The 19,678-nt window shown below is 37.2% G+C and overlaps 1 protein-coding gene across 9 annotated transcripts in view; it reads right to left on the bottom strand.

Moving 5' to 3' along the window:
* Positions 1–19,678, bottom strand: part of POU2F1 (POU class 2 homeobox 1) — a 115,135-nt gene that overhangs the window by 10,997 nt on the left and 84,460 nt on the right. For 7 of the 9 annotated variants that reach the window (XM_082059317.1, XM_082059320.1, XM_082059318.1 and 4 more), the window contains 4 exons: positions 15,385–15,511; positions 8,247–8,341; positions 5,777–5,950; positions 1,927–2,068 (listed from right to left, as the gene is read on the bottom strand). In XM_082059317.1, the coding sequence (XP_081915443.1) occupies positions 1,927–2,068; positions 5,777–5,950; positions 8,247–8,341; positions 15,385–15,511 (538 nt within the window). The remainder of the gene's footprint in view (positions 1–1,926; positions 2,069–5,776; positions 5,951–8,246; positions 8,342–15,384; positions 15,512–19,678) is intronic. The other 2 variants (XM_082059321.1, XM_082059325.1) reach the window with 1 other exon arrangement.

Here is a 19,678-nt window from a genome sequence, read left to right as displayed (position 1 = left end):
AATGAGAGTATTCTTCACCTGTGCATGGTATATTAAAACTCACTCTGTATCTATTCCAGGTATGTAGAGATGGCTGAAGATCACATGTATTAATCGTTGTACTTTTAAGTTAAAACGTACAGTTGAAACTTAAAAGCTACAAATAAGCCCAGAGGGCGCTCTCTGCTCCTGTATGCTACCACAGTATCCCTTTCATAGTACCTACAAAGTTGCTGTCTCCCTGATCTCACTCCACCCCACACTCATTCATTGCAAGTCACAGTTACAAAGAAAAAATCTGAGCAGCCCAAAATTTCTTACCCACTCTGCAATATACTAGAGGAAGGGAAGTTTACAGCCTGCTTCAGAGCGTTCAACCTCTTCTCTCTGGACATCATAGCAGATACTCAGTGCTATGCAGTTCTACAGAGCTAGCAGCTACCCCTTATGGCTGAAGATACCTCACTGAACTGGGATTTGTGGGTGATAAGCATGTGTCAAAGTTCACAATGCCTAAGACCATTCTTAGGCTCAAATGGGAAAGTACCTTCAGCTCATAATTTTCTAGGTTTTTATTTGTTTAGGGTTTTTTTCAGTAATGGTTCAGTCATGTGCTGAGTCAAATTCCTCTCCATCCCAAAAACCCCACAGAACAAGCCGAGTTCTGTAACAATAAATTCTCCAACACTCCAATGTGATATAATGGAAGGGATCATCAGTATGCTTCTCCTGCCTGTTTTACCTAAAAGTATCTGAATGGCCTTTAAAATCATCTGAATCTTTCCTCCAAAGATTTTCGTGAAACTGAATCAGAGCCAAAGACAATGGTTTCCCACAGGCTGTGAAGGACCCTGGCACTGTTTACAGCCCTTAACTTTACAGATCCAAGTACTTCTTCAGGCTAGCAAGAAAAGCAAACTACGCCATTCCTTGCAGCACTGGACTCATCCAGTGTTGCTGAAAGATTTGGGGACCACTGACCTGTGGACTAGAACACTCACTGTGAAGATCTTTATGTTTTCTATCACAGATAGAGATTACCTAAAGATAACCCGTCAGCACAACAGAATGACACTTGCTTGTTTCAACGCAGGACAAATTTTCAACACTGCATCCCATTACTTTCAAAATTTCAGAGAATACTGTAGGTGTCAGCGAAAAGCTCTCTTCATTTTGCTAAAAATAGGAATACCCTGTCCCTGCCATCTGTTTAACAGATCCATCAGGTTTTATACTGTGTAGAGTTGTATACTTGGAAGAAAAAACTGTCTGACAGCACTCTTGAGCACTTTCTATCCTAACACCTAGCACCACTATCCAAACTCCTTTTGCTGTTGGGGAAAAAAACAAACACCCAAATCAACCAAAAAAAGAACACTACCAATGTTGGCATTATGAATAACTTATCTCCTGGAAAAAATTCTGGAAGGAAAACCCAAAATCTAAACCAGAACAAACTCTTCCTATGGGGAGAAAGAGAGTGTTGAAAAGGACTATTGGAGACAGATGAAAAGAATGCACACAGAGGTGTGGGAGGAGATGAATGCAATAAGTTCTGCCTACTGAAACAAACAACCATGCAAGCCTGTCTCTACTATACATCTGAAAAAGAAAGCTAGAAGAGGATTAGAAGTTATATGCATTAACATACGTGAAGGAGGAAAAACATGACACATATTGTACCTCACCCCATGCAATTATCCAGCTAGTTGCAGAACACAAGCCTAAAAGTTCGTATTAGAACAATTTTGGATGTGTATGGGCACGCGAAAAGGGAAGTATGGACACTTATTTTATTATTATGGACACCCTTTATTATTCCATGGACAGTAACAAAGATTGGTGGCTTCATAAAACCATAAGGGCACAAACGAAGCAGTTTTTCAGGGTTCTTCAGAATCCTACTGATTTTGGTAAGCTGGTGAAGAAATACACAGACTCGTTCACCTGCATCATTGAGCCACTTTTCCAGAAGTGGCTTTAACTTGCACATGTTCTTAAAGCTGAGGTTCAAGGCTTCAAAGCGAGAGATGGTAGTTTGGCTGAAGTCATTTCCATAGAGTTTGCCCATAGCGAGCCCAACATCACCCTGGACAAAGAAAGAGAAAAAAGGGATTCACTAACATAGGCACTTCCAACGCAAGGAATCCTGTCACATTCTTGTGTTCTCCTAGTGACTTCACTGCTGTGTGGGATTTCAGTTAAACTTGCTTGATGCTATCAAGATTCACACTAAAGCAAATAATCATAACAAAATGTCAAATCTCAGTCAGTTAACCATGTAACTCTTTCCAGAAAATCCCTGATGCTTTGTCTTCTTAGCATTATAATTGAGCAGAACATTCCACTTAACATTAACTTGCAATTTTTTTCTTAGTTCTTTAAAATAAGTAAAGGCCAAGCTCTCTTTAGGAGCAGATTTGAGTATCTGCATATTTCACACCGAAGAAGAAAAGTTCAAATAAACAGAAATGCAGTGAATTCTTGTTCTCCAGTTAGCAGAAAAACACTTCTGAAAATAAGTCTACAAACATATATCACATTTAAACAGATGCAAAAACATTTGAACTTTTAGTATCTTCTCAGGTTCAAACCAAACTTCTCCCCACAGATACACATTTCAAATGGGGAAAGTTGTTGAACTATTTCAAATAATGATTAACTGCAGTCTTTCACTACCATTACTTATCTGCCAAAAAGCTATCCAGGAGATTTACAGAGAGATGATCATCTCTTCACATCTGTCACTGCTTTTCAAAACTCAGTTTTAGCTAGCTACCAGACATTCTGCTTATCCTAATATTTTTATATATCTACACACATACATCTCTATCTAGTTTACACTTGGAAAGCCTGCCTTAAAAAATAATAAAAAAAAATCAATCCATTCTTGATTGTGGCCATTAAAAACACCATAATGTTTTCTTGTTTTGTTTTAAAGCTGGAAGGTGCTGCTCTTTGAAAAAATGTAACTATTTTTGAAGTCTGTTATTTGGGCTAAAGTAGTTTAATTTAGGTTTTTGGTTTTGTTTTTGTTCTTAACACAAAAGAAATATGAAAAGTCTAGAAGAACAGACTGCAAAGTTTGAGCATAGTTAGTGGAGTTTAATTGTAAGCAAGTTAGTTAGATGGTGCATAACATTTGCTGTCTTTCCTTTTAGGTCAGATCCACAACCACAGCTTGATAAAAGGATACTAACAGCATGCAGAGCGGCCACATCCAAGCGAGGAAGAAAACAAGCTTTAGCAGGCTTCGCAAATTGTGCAGGCTGTGTAAAGAAAACAATTTCCTTTCTAGAACAGGACCAGAACAATTGGTTTGTACACCCCTCAATCAGAGGAAACATGTGGGAACTTAAATTTATATCTCTACCCATATGCCAGGATTCTGTGCATTTTAAAACTCATAAATCATTCTAAGAGAAGTAACACGGATGCTCTACTGGGTTTATGAAGAAGAAAACCTGGCTATGTAAACCATTTTAGAGGTAAGCTGATTTATGTCTTGGCAGGAAAGAGTTATGAAATTTGCTCCAGTCCTCCAACTAAATTTAATTCTGGTATTTATGCTGTTCTTACTAACATTTGCCATCTGATTCAAAATGAATAGTAAACCATTTCTTTGTCGACAGTTTTCAAGCCAAGAGGTGGCAGCATTTCAGCCGTAGGCAAAGGAGTTTACATATTGGGGTGAGAATTTTATAAATTGGGACGGGCCACTGAAAGGATAGCTGGAACAGAGGATAAGGGCACTGTAACCCATCTGATCTACTCTGCATGTTGAATGAAGCTCCAGTACTGAATTGAAACTGATTGTAAGGTACATCATTGTTGAGTGTACTGGTCTGTTAAGAAGCTTTACCTTTCACAGAGTAAAAATAACATTGTCTAAAATACTGGCTCACATAGCTTGAATCTGTACTGACCAATTAGTCACATACCTGCCACAATGCTAAGATGTGGTATACTCATTGTGTCAAACATATCAAAGATGAAAATAATTACACAAAAGGATGTAAATCCCTCACCCACTTTTCATGGTGGAGAAGAGGCAGAACTGCTGAAATTCAAAACGTGTTATATTGCTCACAAGACAGAATGTAGTAAGAGATTAGTTTGCAATGCAAACTAAATATTTCAATTACATTTGAAAAGCAAGGGTAGTGTGAGTCTGAAAAAGCTTACAGCACTACTGGAAATACATTTCTTTTATCCTCTGAGAGGCAGTCTGTTTATCCAACTACAGGAAACCAAAGTAATAGGGGTCTCTAATTAGCATCCAATTATGCAATTAGGTAGAAGTTATTAGAACTGCCTAATTATACACATACAAACTCAGAGTAGGATAGGAATGAACAACTGCGATTTTATCACTTTCTCAAGATTCCCTTTTTTTAAGCTCAAAAGCAAATGAATGAAATGTAAGCCTGAGCAGCTGTATTCATTTTTCCTCACCATCAAAATTCACAACAGGGTCAATACAGAAGGGTTAACCCATAACTTAAAAAGGCTACTTGAGCCTTTATAATCATCCCACAGTAGGGCAGATTAAACATAATATCAAAGATCTACATGAACCTCCTCAGACAGGCTATAGGGAAGCTATTGTATTTTGCTCTATTCTGTTCTGCTCTATTCGAGCTTTTGTGTGTGTCTATCACTTGTATTTCTGTGCCTCCCTCTAGTGGAAAGAAAGGAGCGAAGGAGGCACACAGGCCAGCAAAATGCACTTCATTTTACCAAGAACTCTCTTTTCTTGGGTTGTAACTAAGATGCTGCCAGAAACATCCACTATGAATCCTGATTTTTCAAACATTTAGGACTTTTGTGCCAGAAAAATAAATCTGAATTCAGCGCATACTTTCAGCTAGAGTAGATTTACATATTCAGGGGGGACAACAATGACACCAAATTACATATGCTGGATTGACTGCTCTGAGCTCAGACTTTTAAATACCTGCTTTGATTTTTGTCTGCTATTTATTCTAGCAAAAACACGCCTAAGCTTACCACAGATTCCTGCCAAACCTAAATGTTTACCTGGACAGACATTTTAAATTTCTGGGGAAAAAAAATAATTTTGATGTTAATAAGAAAGGATTCTTGGATCCAAGCAGCATTTCCCTTCAACAGAATAATGGAACATAAAAATTCACTTTGTACTTTTAATTCAGCCATTTTCCCTATGTTCAAGACTATTTTTCTCTAGCTCTATGGGTATTTCTGAGCTTTTAAGCAAACCAAAATAAACCACAACTACAGTTCACCTCTGTAAGGAAAGAACTTCAAAGCAACAGTCCTTTCAGGTTTTGTTTAGGAACCTTAGCAAAAGCATTAAATACAGAAATCATTGATGTTTAATAGGAAAATACTCTTGAGAGATAAAAACCCTTTGACATCCAACGCAACTCCATGGTTGTGACATACTTTTTAAACACACAGAGCACTTAATTGTGCTGTATGATTTCTAGAACTTTGTACTTCTGAAGGCAGCTTTAAAGTGCTTTGTCCCATTCATTTTCTACCCTACAGAATGAATAGTGCACATGCAATGACATCTGGATCTGGTAAATGCACATACCTGCTGGGAAAATGGCTATGCTTTAAAACTAACAGAGAAGTAAGATGGATGTATGGCTTTTTCTGTTATTTCTTAGAAATCCCCTACATAAAGGCCAGAGCATAACCCTATTTAAGAAGGTTCTCCTCGGAGAAGGTGGAATCGCAGTCTCCCTCCAGACTTGAAAGATGAGACCTCAGATTCCACACTGGCAGGCACTGAGGTACACAGTCTCACCTGAGTGAATCCAAGTTTGATCCGTCTTTGTTTGAAAGTCTTGGCAAACTGCTCAAGCTCCTCAAGGTCACTGGGCTCCTCCAAGCTGGGAGTGTCTATTCGCTTTGGTGTTGACTGGCTCTGTGGAAGTGGCTGAATGGGGGTCGCTGCTATTGTGCGTGTTGGGGTTGCTGGCTATTAAGATAGAGAGCAAGGAAAAGATGAAAATCAGACTTAAAAGAATAATCAGCAAAAATTAAATTCAGAAAAGGCACGTGAGCTTTCTGTGAGAAAGATCAATGAATTTGACATTTCCAGCAACCTGAAAGTTCCTTCAATTTATTTACATTCCTCTCAAGAATAAGCAATCACAATCCAGAAAACTGTATTAGTATGACAGCCTTTTAAAGCTCTGTCAGAACCAATTAAAGAAAAGTATGAGATGTTCAATGCAACAGATAACCAACAACTTTTGTTTGCTACAGAGGCTGCTCAAAGGAAGGCTGAACACTCTTACTTGATATAGTTCTATCATTTACAGACAGCTTGGCATTCATCACCTTTTAATCATTTTAAAATTGAATTTACTGCTTGTGTGAGGTGGCAGATTGTCATGAGCCCAAAAGATTCAAGTCTCCTATTTAATCTTGGAACAGTGAGCACGTACAAGAGCAGAAAACATGGCAAATTGCCTCTAATGCCATCTCTTTCGACTGACTCAACTCTTCCAGTAAGAAAAAAATAGATCACCCTCTGTTGATACTTGCAACAGTGAGAATGAATGTACTGGTGATTTGAGAAATTAAGCAAAGGCAATGTACAGAAAATAATCCCTTTTAGGTGACAGTTTTCTTCTATATAAAAGGCTAATTTTCCAGTCCAGACAAGGTTCACTATTCCTGAACACTGGCATACCAGAGCATTTTGCTACACAGCAATAATAACCTGAAAAAACTTAAGCAACATGGAAAACAGTCACAGGTGAACAAAATCTATTAAGATCTGGTATTGCACTGTTCAGGCTTTATGCACAACATATTTTGAAACATATTGGAAACATATTTTAAGTGTGCAACTCCACCTTCTTACATGCCATAGATGAACACAGATGCAGAGACAAATTGTCTACTCTAGTTAAATTCTATTCAGTTCAGCTGAGGCTCTTAAGTAAAGGCAACTTCACGATCGTATGTCCTATGGCCAATTCTCAAATGACAGACTCCTTCAGGGCAAATAAGAACAGCCTCAAGTCTGTGCAACGTTACAGTACTATGCAAAGTCTACGCAAAGGTCCAGAAACAGCTGCTCAAAAGGAAAGGGCCTACATATAGCTGAGTCTTTACATAGCTCCTTATGTTGTTTTTCTCCTGGGTTAGTGAAGTATTTCGTAGTGCACAGCAGATGGTAGAGGGAGGTCAGATCTATAATTCCATTACTTGAGAAATAACGTGAACATATATGATTTTTCTAGGATTGCAGATATATGCGTCACACTATAAAGGTTTTTAGTATTTTTTAATTTATATTAAACATAGTGAGTAATCGTTGCAATACATCTTTAGTGACTTCACCCCCTTTATGTAATTTATTTTCTCTTTGTAGTTTTGATACTTTTCAAAATCCAGTATAATCTTTAGTAGGGAGTCATGCCGCTGAGATATGAACCACAGAGGTGAGACAAATTCCATTTTCCACATGGTGCGTGAAAAATACTATAGGTGGTATGAGACTCTGATAGACTCAGCATCTTATTACAAACTAAAAAATTCTAATATGTAATCAAGTTGGCAGGAAGCTACCATATGATATTATATGGTATCTAAGAAACAGCATGTAGCCATGTAACTAAACTGCACAGTAAAACCCAGAGTGAAGCAAAATTAAATTTGCAGGCACGTGCAACCTTAAAATTGCTTTACTTACAGTCCGAAAACTTAATCATAGAGCTTTAATATTTTAACATATATCTAAAAGAAAATTTTAATGCATTTCTAAGAACCTCTTCACTTTCACAGAAGGTAACTAGTAAGATCAGCCATGACTTAGCAATAATAGCAAAACATTTAGTCTACAATAACGACAGATTACCACTGCAATCTTTAAAAAAAATATATTTGTCAGTAATCTTTTTGAGCTTTTTAGGTAGCCCACAGCTTGCTCCTCTGAATCCACAAACTTGTAAATTGCCCAAGAAAACTTCACAACGAATCAAATGATGCTCTAGTGCCATTAACTCAAGACATCAATCATGGAAATTTCAGTTAAAAAATAAAAATTTAGAACATTAAATGCATGAAAGGAGGCACATTAGGGTGGAAATTACAAAACTGAAGCTACTAATAGTTTAAATCTACACTGAATCTATATAGAAAGAAAACCTCACTATTATAGCTACAGTATCTATTCTAGTAACTAATGTATATGGTCCATTCACTTGCAATAGTTTAAATCCCCCCCAAAGCAACTCATGAACTGTAGAAATAAGCCTGACCTGCGAGGCAAGGGTGATGCTTGGCTGAGACTGCAGGAGGTTGGCTTGGCTTTGCTGAGGTAGTTGCGTTAAGAGATTCTGCGCTTGCAGGAGACCTGGAGAGAGAAAACGGTGCATTTGGTTTGCCATTTTAAAAGACTAAAACATGAAATGAGGTAGAAAAAAGGCTCTTGCTAAATAATGAAATTTACAAAAAAAAGAAATGCAAGCCTTCATTTCAGTCCTACATAGGTATCTTCAGACTTTGGACTTTTCAGTCCAATATCCCCTTGCATCTTCCTGAAGTATATGCAGTGACAGAAGGGTGAAAGAGAGAAATCTGTACTTGTCTCCTTTGCAGAAAGTTTGTAATGATGTAGGTGTGTGCAGGCATCATTTACTGCTGCTTTCATCTTGCAGATTTTGAATCAACCTCCTCCTGTAACCAACAGCTGACCAAGAATTAGGCAGCATATAAACATAAACAACTGAACACTAATTAGATCAAATCCAACAACTGAATACTAATCAAAACCACAAATTTGGCTCCTTGATTAACCTTCTTCCTCTCCGTATCACCCCATGCCAGCTACCTAACAAGAAGGCAACTTGTTCTGGTAAACTTAAGCAGACCACACCAGGAGATGAAACTAGCCCATATAACCTCCTCCTGGCTGAAATAAAGAAGGAATCTTTTGGAAAAGTAATAAAAACTTGAAGTTTAGGTAAGATACTGAAAACCATTTACGTTGCACAAAAAGCATAAACATTACACTGAATGTATGAAAACCTCTGCTATTATGAAAAGGCAACAACATTAAAGAACAGTTGGAACTGATGCAGCCAATATACACAATGTGCCGTCATTAAGAAATTAATTCGTTTACAGTCCACTATTTATATAGTTTATTAAATCTCGGGAAATTGAGACATATGTTTGCATCTATATATTTTAACTAGAAGCTATCTTTTTTTTCATTTCTAATACTAAAATTTATATGGTTTTAAGGGTAAGAATCTTGACCAAAATATGCCTACAGTTAGTCAACTCCCTCGATTTTATTGTGAAAAATATTACTGCTATTCTTTAGGCATCTTCTGGCTACGATTTCTCAATTTCCCCATAATAATTTAAGAACCTGACTAATTAAACCTACACTTAGTAGGCACCAGGTTCCTAAAACCAGGGGGGAATGATGGCATGACAACAGATGAACACTCTGGCCACTCAGAGGACAGAACACCAAGTACGGCTTAAATTCTGTAATTTGAGTTTGATGTGGTCAGTTCTGGCTCATCAGCTGGTTGATCAATCAGGGCAGACTACTCATGACCTCTTAGTAGAATGTAAGTAGGGGACATAGAAATTTAGGACTTGACAAATACTGAGTGAAAAACTCAATGTTTTACGAGAGGTTAAGGCCATAGGAGACATGATTGTCTTCTGACATTGATATTACTGTTACTTTTTTTTCCCTCACAAAGTATTGAATACCTATTTTAAATAGAACGTGCTACTATCAAAATGCTCAAGACCTACAGAATAAAGCCAGCTGCTTATGCAACATAATAGCACAGCATAGATGTCTAACTAAGTAAATTTGCTTTGCACCACATAATCAACACGTTCCAGCTGTGTTTTTGAAAAGCCACAGCGAGGGAATGGATCAGCTTAAGGAACTTCCAAGACCGCCACCTACTACAGTTAGAATGCAAATATTTGTTCACTTGAAAGATTATTTCAGCTGCCCAAATCTAAATATTCATTAGTGAACAGTCACCTCTAAATGAAGAGGTTTTGACCTTCATTTAGTGACAGTAAACTTTAACCAACAGCTTGAAATAGAAAGAGGGAATCCATCACACCCACATTATAGAGCAGCTGATCAACAATGAAACGAAAAATAGGCAGCTGACAGTGACCACCTTTAACCTCCAGTCTACTTGTAATATCAGTGGTCACAAGTTACACTGACTTATTTATGACTGTAATTAGAGTAATTAGGACTGTCCTGTTGTGATTTTTTTTTTTTTTCCCCCTCAAAGAAATCCCTGAGGATCTCTTTCTGGTAATAATTAAATATGGCAGACAAATCACCTACATGATGGCCCAAAAGGATGACTGCATGGAGGTAGATAAGGATTTATGAAAAAGTATGATGCTTTCGAGTTATTTACTTTTTTTTTTTTTTTTTTTTTTTTAATAAAGTAAATGCATCTGCCATCATCCAGGACTTTTCCTGTAATGTCTACAAGTAACATGAATAATGGTCCAAGCCAAAAAAACTCTTCCTGCCAGCCAACAGTCCCCAAGGACTGATGCTGGGTTCAGTTGTTACTGTCTAAAATTAAACAGAAGATAAAACAAACATTCAAGTGCAGATTTTTTCAGCATAATTTTTAAAAAGTTGGCCCAGAAGCATAATACATAATTCATCTCTAACTGATCTCCCCAAAGAGTGAATTTTTTCATGTAAGAACTTGACTGCTTTTTCTCTGCCAAAGCTGTTCATCTTCTTACAAACATACCCTGCAAGTTAGCTTGCAAGACAAAGCAATATCATAATTTAAGTAACTGGAAACAACTGAAATGGAAGAAAGAAGAGTGTCATACCACTTATTACACACTGTGCCACTTGATCAACTTTGTTGATCCCTGTTGATGCAAAGAAACTTCTTCTGAGTACTTTGCTGCACCTCATTTTATCAAATTCCAATATTTCAAAATGGGGACTTGTACTTGGAATATATTGGGATCCAATACAGAAGAGAAAGTACTACCTTATACTTTTCTACAAATCTGTTCTACTGAGATGTCAAACTGCTGCACCTTTTGCAGTATGCAGGTACCCTTTAAGATCAGTTCAAGAACATGACACAAATGTGCTGAAGTTGGTGAGCTGCAGTTTTGAAGAGTACCAATTCACTGATCCATGCAAAGATGCTGCCACACTACTTCAATCAAAGTCAAGATTTTTACCCACTGATGCTGTTTGGATGGTGAGAAGCAAAGACTTGATTTCAAAGAGGACAGTAAATAGATATTAAGCATTTAATTAATGTCTTGGTAATGAGTACTGGCAGCACAGAGGGAGAAGTCACTATTTAAATCACTTCTTCCAAGTTCTTCAAGCTTTCCCACCTTATTTGGGGAATGAGTTTGAGTTAGGTACATTTTATCCAACTGCTGTGTCAGCAAATACACTGTCATTGAGAGTCTCTTAAAAATGAAGAGCCGGGTCTCCTCATCTGCATATTGAGGGGACCAAAACACTTTCACCTGGTTCACATAGCATATTATTAACAAAATGAGGAGGAATCTTACAAGGGCAGTGCAGGTGCACAATCTCAGATGAGATGAACACTTGTCCAGTACAAATTTGATGCACCTCAGAAGAAACACAGGCAACTTTAGACATCTTCCTCCATCTTCACACTGGGTGAGGGAGAGGCACTCTGATTTATGGTACCAGAGTCCAGCAGGGTCAGTACCCAATGCTTAACATTCATTATCTTTTTTTTTTTTAATGATACCAGAAGAAAACAAGGTTTCGTCTGCTATCATCTTCCCATGTATTGTTACAATTAAAAAAAAGAAATCATAAACAAGGTCTTTAATAATAAATAGCAATACCTTAAGAATAGGTAGGCTCAGTTCCAATGTTTAAAGCTAATTAGTAGCTTGTTTTCCACATATGCCTTTCAGGGTAAGTATTGTTTCTAAACCAGTTCTCTCTCCTCAACAACAATGCAGTCTCTTACCAGATCTTAACAACTTCCGTTTGTAAGATTAAATTAAATGCAGCACCATTTCCCCTCTCCATTCAGATTTTTACTGATATGATTTTTATTGGCAATACCTTTCAAGTAGAAAGGCAAATGATCATCTGATGAGGGTAATATTTTAAAGCAGCAGCTATAATTACAGTAGAGGATGTTGAATTGACTATTCTAGAGACAGATCTATTACTTAATAGAGCAGATACAAGAGGTTTTAAGACTGTACAAGGTGCTACATTCCTGCTTGTGACTTTAACAATAGTAAGAGGACAATAACTGCTCTGAATAAGAAATTGTTCAGGATTTGTTTCTGAACATGCAAGTCTTCTGCATATTTGCTGAGGCTTGAAAAAATTCCATCAGTTACAATGTTATCTATTACAAGCCATGAAAAATGGGAACTTTACAATTTGTTTCAGGCAAGCCACTGAATAACCAGAAATCACGTGGAAAAGGAAGATGACTATATGAGGCACATGGCAGTGGATTTACAGGGAGAATTCCACATCCACTGCTGTGATCTGTAATGTGTGTTGCAGAAGACAGCAGAATAACATTCTGATTGCTTTAGTTACTGAATTTTCTAAAATTTTTCCAAAGTTGGATGTAAGCCATGACATTTAACCCCTTCTAAATATAATTGCTGATGATTGCATTACTCTGTAACCCATCATGTCTTTAGGTAAAAGATGCTTTTTTCTACCAAATGTTTACATTTTCTACAATCTGGCTTAGAGATAGTGTTCTTCACTTATTTCCCTTGAAACTATCCTCCTGTATTAAAAACAATGTTTCTCATGTACATGACTACATGGCATGTACAAAATATGTAGTGTAGTCTATAAAGCAATATATTTCTTCCACAACAGGAAACCTATAAATAATTCTGAATTTTCACTTTAGTGATATATAAAGCTGCATGCAATACCAATGAAGCATCCTCAAAAATCTGAATGCTTTTGCTGTTAAAGAAAGCCCAATGCCAGTTTCTTCAGAATATTTATTATTTTATGAAGTTGACTAATGGAGCAATAAAAGAAGAACAACATGAAAAAGTCAGCTGCAACAGCAAATAACAAAATAAGAATACGCACTTTCTCAATCTTTCTCATAAATGATAACATACTGTTTGAGATCTTCCAACAATAACCACAAAATACTGCAAAAACTCATACTAAAGAATGAGATAAGGGGCATTATGACATACATGTTGCTTTATCATTGAGTGCTCATGAAGAAAATAGATCCATTCAAGCATTTCAGTTTGGAACATTGTCACACACTAATGGTCTATGGTCAGAATACAGAATATAAATCTTCTTACATTTTTGAGCTATTCAGTTGTCCAGGCCGCACATTACTGGTAAAACGTAGTGTTTCTACAAACACTGCGTCCCTGATGACAGCAACATGCAGGTCTGAAATTGCAGTGAAGAAACAATTTTCGAATATGCCCTCGGAAAAGGTACTAGGAAAACCTCTTCTACTTCAGAAGATTTTAAACAAACAAAAAGCCTTCCTTTCTTTTTATAACACAAACAACTCATTTTAGTAGATTAATGTAATTTGCTTCTGTTAGTTTCCTTCTTTGTGAAGCATCTTCAGAGATATTTTAGAAAACCAGCAGAAGGTAGCTGAAAAATGTAGGCAGACAGCAATACCAGTGAGTTTTTCAAAACCATGTTTTTGTGCTTGCTGCTTCCTATTTTTTAATTTTAAAAAAGCCTGTTTTAAAGAAACACTGAACTAAATTTTGGTGAAGTTTGATTTCTTATAGAAGAATACTTAAGCTTATAAGCTCTCCTTCATTTTAAGAAACCAGTACACCACGAAATGCCTTGAAGAACAGTCTTTAGCCATTTTATACCAGTGTTGGTTAAAAAGCTCTCCTAAATCAAGTCCTATTAAAATAAAGTTAAATTTGATTAAACCTTTCTTCAAATGTGAGAGCATTCAGAAAGTGAGAGAGCTTTAGCATAATGGAAAGCCAGTTCTATCCAAGTCATAGTATGTAAGGAGGAATGTTGCATGAAAAAAATGGAAAAAAATTAAAAAAAATACGTGCAAAGAGCTGTTTTATAGGACAGCCTGGCTCTGGAGGACTCTTCAAGCACAACAGAGTTCACCTTTTGAGCAAGAATCTTTGGATTACCAGACCTGAACAACTGAGTAGAGTTCACATAGAAGACAAAGGGGGCAAGAAAGACCATATATCGATATATCCTGGAGGAGACTAAGGGGAGACCTTATCACTATCTAAAACTACCTGAAAGGAGGTTGTAGCCAGGTGGGTGTCAGTCTCTTCTCCCAGGTAAGAAGCCATAGGACAAGAGGAAATGGCTTTAAGTTGCACCAGGGGAGGTTTAGATTGGCTATTAAGAAAAAATTCTTCATGGAAAGGTTTGTCAGGCATTGGAACAGGCTGCCCAGGGAAGTGGTTGAATTGCCATCCCTGGAGTTGTTGAAAAGATTTGTAGATGAGGTGCTTAAGGACACAGTTTATAGGTGGACTTGGCAGTGTTATGCTAACGGCTGGACTCAACAACCTTAAAGGTGTTTCTCAACCCAAAGGATTCTATGATCAGCCTAAGAGGTCATGGCAAAATGCAGTTTTCTGTAGGCATCAATAAACAGGGTTCAACCGGTACTGTGATGTACTGCTACTTGAACATATTGGTTCTTAGAGCAAAGATCCTGTACAAGATCTCAACTGATCTAGCACACTACAGTCTACTACTGCCTTGGTTGGCATTTAACATGTAAGGCATACCCACTGTAACACCAAAATATTATTTCCAAGAGTTATTATACAAAATCAAGCATTCTAGCTCTTTTCCAAAGGTGTAATTATTGCTTCAGCTTATGACAAAATTTATCATACCCTCTTCAGGCTTAAAGACTTTTTAGTCTCCTGCAAGGACTCCTGATTTCTTTCTTTTCCCAGTCATAGAATTTTGTAGCCCTTTCAGCACTGACCTAATCCAGACAGCCCACACATCATCCTGGCTTCTACCTCCTACAATCCTGCCCTTGAGTTCTGGAGAGTTTTCTTCTAGAAGTTTTCTTCCCAGTAGGCCTCCTTTTTGAGAGCCTGACCCAGAAATTCGGATGATGCAGTATTTCCCAAGATAACTTGTTGTTAACAAATCTTCCCATGCCATGAACTCTGGATTGATCCTCCCTGAGAAGCTACACAAACTTTGACAAGGCTGATGTCTAACACCCAGAAAAGGGACAACTTGTTAGAGTCTCCTAATTGCAATACTGTTATTTCTCCTAGGGAATATCAACACCTAGTGAAGGTGTATGAAGCACCTCAGTTTCACCTGTTCCTCTTAAAAGGTATGTACGATTTTCTGTTCTGGCAAGGAACACTTACCCTGCTGCCCCTGCGGTGTTTGTGAGATGATGAACTGTGCTGGCTGCAAGTTGGTTGTTGGATGCACCAACACAAACTGCTGCAGGTTGAGATTCTGCTGCTGAAGCTGCTGCAAGTGCTGCAAATCCTTAAGGAAACAGGGGAAGGGGGGGGGAGGGAAGAAAAAAAAAAAGGGGAGAAAGGAATTTAAAAAAAAAAAAAAAAAAAAAAAAGGAGGAAAAGAAAGAGCTGTACGTTAGCCATTTAAGTCAGCCATGAATCCCAAGGTAACTAGATTACCTATCAAGCAGCTACATTCTAACATTTAGAGACAGAAGTGGATGTCAAACACAGCAGTCCTACTACTGAATATCCTTTAGGCTGGCAATTTGAATTTCATTGTCCTTCATAAAACCAAACAAAAATTGTTTACCAAATAACCCAGCAAAATACTTCAAGCACTGTTATGCTTTAAAAAAAAAACAACAACAAAAACAAACAAAAAACGCCACAAAACCAAAAAAAAAAACCAACAAAAAACCCCAAAAGACAAAAAAAACACACACAAAAAAGCAAAAAACACCAAAACAAAACCAAAACACACAAAACAATAAAACCCCCTCACAACAAAACCAAAACAAATATACAAAAACAACCCCAAACCCCCTCTTCTTCAAGTGCTGAAGTTTCCAAATACTTTAGGCTTATCAGCACCCAGATTTCTCAGACTTATGTTTTGAGGATGCAACTCTGCTACAAAATTAATTGTTGACAAATCAAGCATATCGGTGGCAAACAATGATAGGACAAGGGGTAATGGGATCAAGCTGGAACACAAGAGGTTCCACTTAAATTTGAGAAGAAACTTCTTCTCAGTAAGGGTGACAGAGCACTGGAACAGGCTGCCCAGGGAAGTGGTGGAGTCTCCTTCTCTGGAGACATTCAAAACCCGCCTGGACATGTTCCTGTGCGACCTCACCTAGGTGTTCCTGCTCCAGCAGGGGGATTGGACTAGATGATCTTTTGAGGTCCCTTCCAATCCCAAACATACTGTGATACTGTGATACTGTGATATCAGCTGGGAGCTATTTCTGTTTATAACAACAATAATCTGCAATTAGCATTCTTTTCAGTAACCAGAAAGCAAAAAAAAAAAAAAAAAAAAAAAACAGATTACTAGTCAGTACTCTGTTCAGGTCAAATTTCAGGAAATAGCTAACTCATAGTAAATAAATATATTTGATTAGTTCTGAAACAAACTGCAAAAGCTTAGTAGACATGGCTATAACTAAGGTGAAAAGGAATAAATCAAAACTCACCACTATTGTAGAACCCTACTTTTATGTATTTAAACCATTCAGAACTATTAATTTCTATAATTAAATGACTGGTCTCAATGTAAATGGTAATTTCTGAGAAACTGAATTATCAAGAAAAATACTTAAACTTGCTGTTTAGCTGGAGAATGAAAACAGAGGGAACTGCTTAAAAATTTTCTCCCCAAATTAGCCTTTTTCTTTTAATCTTCTCTAAACAGGACAATATCAAGAGTAACTGAAATTTGAAAACTGAAGTACAATGGGAAGCCAGCCAACATACCATAGCTAATCTATGAAAACTATACAGATGTGTAGAATCTTTCCATCCTTCTGAGAAGAAGGTGTTTCAAAATAGCTGCCAAGCCGGTGGATAAAAGATGGAAGTATTTCCCACACTTGGAAGCTCCCATTAAACCCACCACACAAAAAACCTCCCAAAACACTATTTCATATAAGTTACTCAGATACCAGAGTACCTGTGTGCAGACAGATACCCTCTTCTGAGTCCAACTGTGTCAGAACACATTAACTAATGCCACTTCACTCCTAAACCAGTGCTCAATCTGGCTGCTTGAATGAAGCTGCTCATTCTAACATACTTCCTAACATACTTGAGTTAAAGTAAGCCAGACTATTAAAGACAAACTTCTTAAGGTAAATAAAGTAGCCTCCATGCATTTTGATTGATGCAGGTTACTGAGCACTCTCACAAGCTGCTCAGCCAGCAGATGTGAAAGACCATTAACTGCCAGCAATGGAGATAGCAATGGAAAGTCAAGACAGACTGACAAGGATAACTTTTTATTTACACAATACCATTTGCAGAATATATTTATCTGCCTATCACCTTACATTATTTTAAAACTGTTAGACTCAAAAGGTGCAACTTCTGCAGAAGAGGGGTGGTGTGTGTCAGTGAGTGAAAAGGAAGACTATGGAGGAAAAGAAAAAAAGTGAGTCCATTGATTTATGAGACCGTAGACATGCATTATAAGAAAATCACTACTTATCCTGCATTACTAAGACACTGGCCATCAATCACTTAGGCAACTTAGGCATGTTAAGCCAAAAGCATGCAGTGCAATAATATGATAGACAGACACCAGATGGATCAACCAAGCCATGCTCTTTAAGAAATGGAAACTTTAATATTCTAAGAGAATGCCAAAATTTCTAAAAAGTGCCCCCCAGCACAGAGTGTTTTTAAAGTTGATAGTATTGTTTGCTTTCAAAAAATTTGAGAAGTACTGCAACCATTCCTATAAAACTGCAGAAAATTTCCTTCCTAAAAAAAGAGAGCTATAACTGCTCCAGTTTTTTATGTCATGTTTCTTCTGACTTCATATCATTAAGTTTCATTGGTCAGAACTGCTACTAAACCCCCTTACTTCTTGAGCCCAATGCAACATGGACCTCAATTCTTTCACTCACTGATTTTCAATGCTCTATTGGTTACCTGTGCAGACTGAGCAAACCCTCCAGCACAGCAGGGCTCATACTGAATTGGATGCAAGGACTAGATGCAGAGGAAAAAAATGGAAATAGAAAGAGTAGGGCAAACTGACTGAGGCTGTGAGCAGTGGGTGGGAGAAAAAGAAATGCAGAGAGGCTGAAAGATAAAAATAGAGGTGGATAAGAGAAAAAGTAGAAATACAAAACGAAGAGTTGGGAAGAAATTTTTGAAGGAAAAAGTGCAGTCAGAAAAACAGGCTGAAGATCTTCCTGACCAAAAGCAAATGAATGAAATGTCCCCAGATGACCAAGTAGATTTTGGTTGATTTGAAAAAGCACCAGAGGAGAGGAAATTACCTACAAGAAAGAATACAAAGAAACAGTGGCAGTATATTTGTAAGATCAAAGGAGAGCTTTTTGTTTAAGACTATAGTATTCATAACACAAGGTACCTAGCTAAGACATGGCAGTTCTTATCATCATGCTCTCACACTTTAATATGAGAAAACTGCTTTTAAATTGAGGCCTCAGGGATAACTGGTATAAGCAATCTTATTTTGTGCATCTGCCTCAGTAAATGGTATCTTGGCTGAGTCTTGTTTAAATACAGAAATATAATTCTGTAATGCAGAATGGAAATGATACCTCCAACGCTAATCACTCTTAAATAGCCGTATCAGCCCCTCAAATTCATTTGAAATCCAACTTTATTTCTACCTTGGGAAAGTTTTATTATTTAGTTAATTGTAGTGCTACAATACATCTCCCACTAGCAACCATGCAAACAATCCCTGACACTGTTTTCCTATACTTATCTTTGTTTTCTCAATGGTAAAATCCGTATACTAGCACAAGCACACAGAAAGAGATGTAAAAACTTTTGGGGAAATATGCATGTCTTCTGATGCTGCCTAACAATTTATAGGGATCAAAACTAGTCAGCTCCTACCTCAGCAAAATAATCTCCCAAGAGAAATGATACATCTTGACTTAAGGAAGTTTTTTGGTCTTAAAGAAAATACCTAAAGTTGTAAAATCAATGCCATTAACTCTAGTTATAACTTCACTACAAACATAAGCATCTCTGTCATTTTGAGATTTACCTCATATAAACACTGATCATGGATCCTGAAAACAAATAAAGTTTACAAAAAACTCCAAAACTTGCTACAACTGTTTAGTGACAATTCAGCTTCAGTGCAGCACTAACACCTTATCAGATTGCTGCGGCAGATGCCTTACATTAACTGCAGCACACATTTAAAAAGTCATGCTTCTGCAATTAGTTAATTAAAATAAATATGGTAATCCCCCTGCTGCAGAGACCTGCCAGTTAATCAATTATTCAAAAATCATCAATTAAAACAAACATTCAGCTATTTGTGTAATCAGCTATATGTTTACAATAGCAATGCAAACAAAGCTGAGCACTGTTCATAAGTCATTATGAAGATGGATCAAAGAGCATGGTGTTATCCACCTACAAAACTAGGCAGTGGAAGTTTTCCATAAAGTATCTCAAATTATATCCAACACCTGCACAA

Source organism: Streptopelia decaocto (assembly GCF_964273445.1).
Source record: "Streptopelia decaocto genome assembly, chromosome: 1".
In the NCBI taxonomy this organism is placed as follows: Eukaryota; Metazoa; Chordata; class Aves; order Columbiformes; family Columbidae; genus Streptopelia; species Streptopelia decaocto.
The sequence above is the reverse complement of the archived record's forward strand: the minus strand, read 5'-3'. Positions and strand labels throughout refer to the sequence as shown.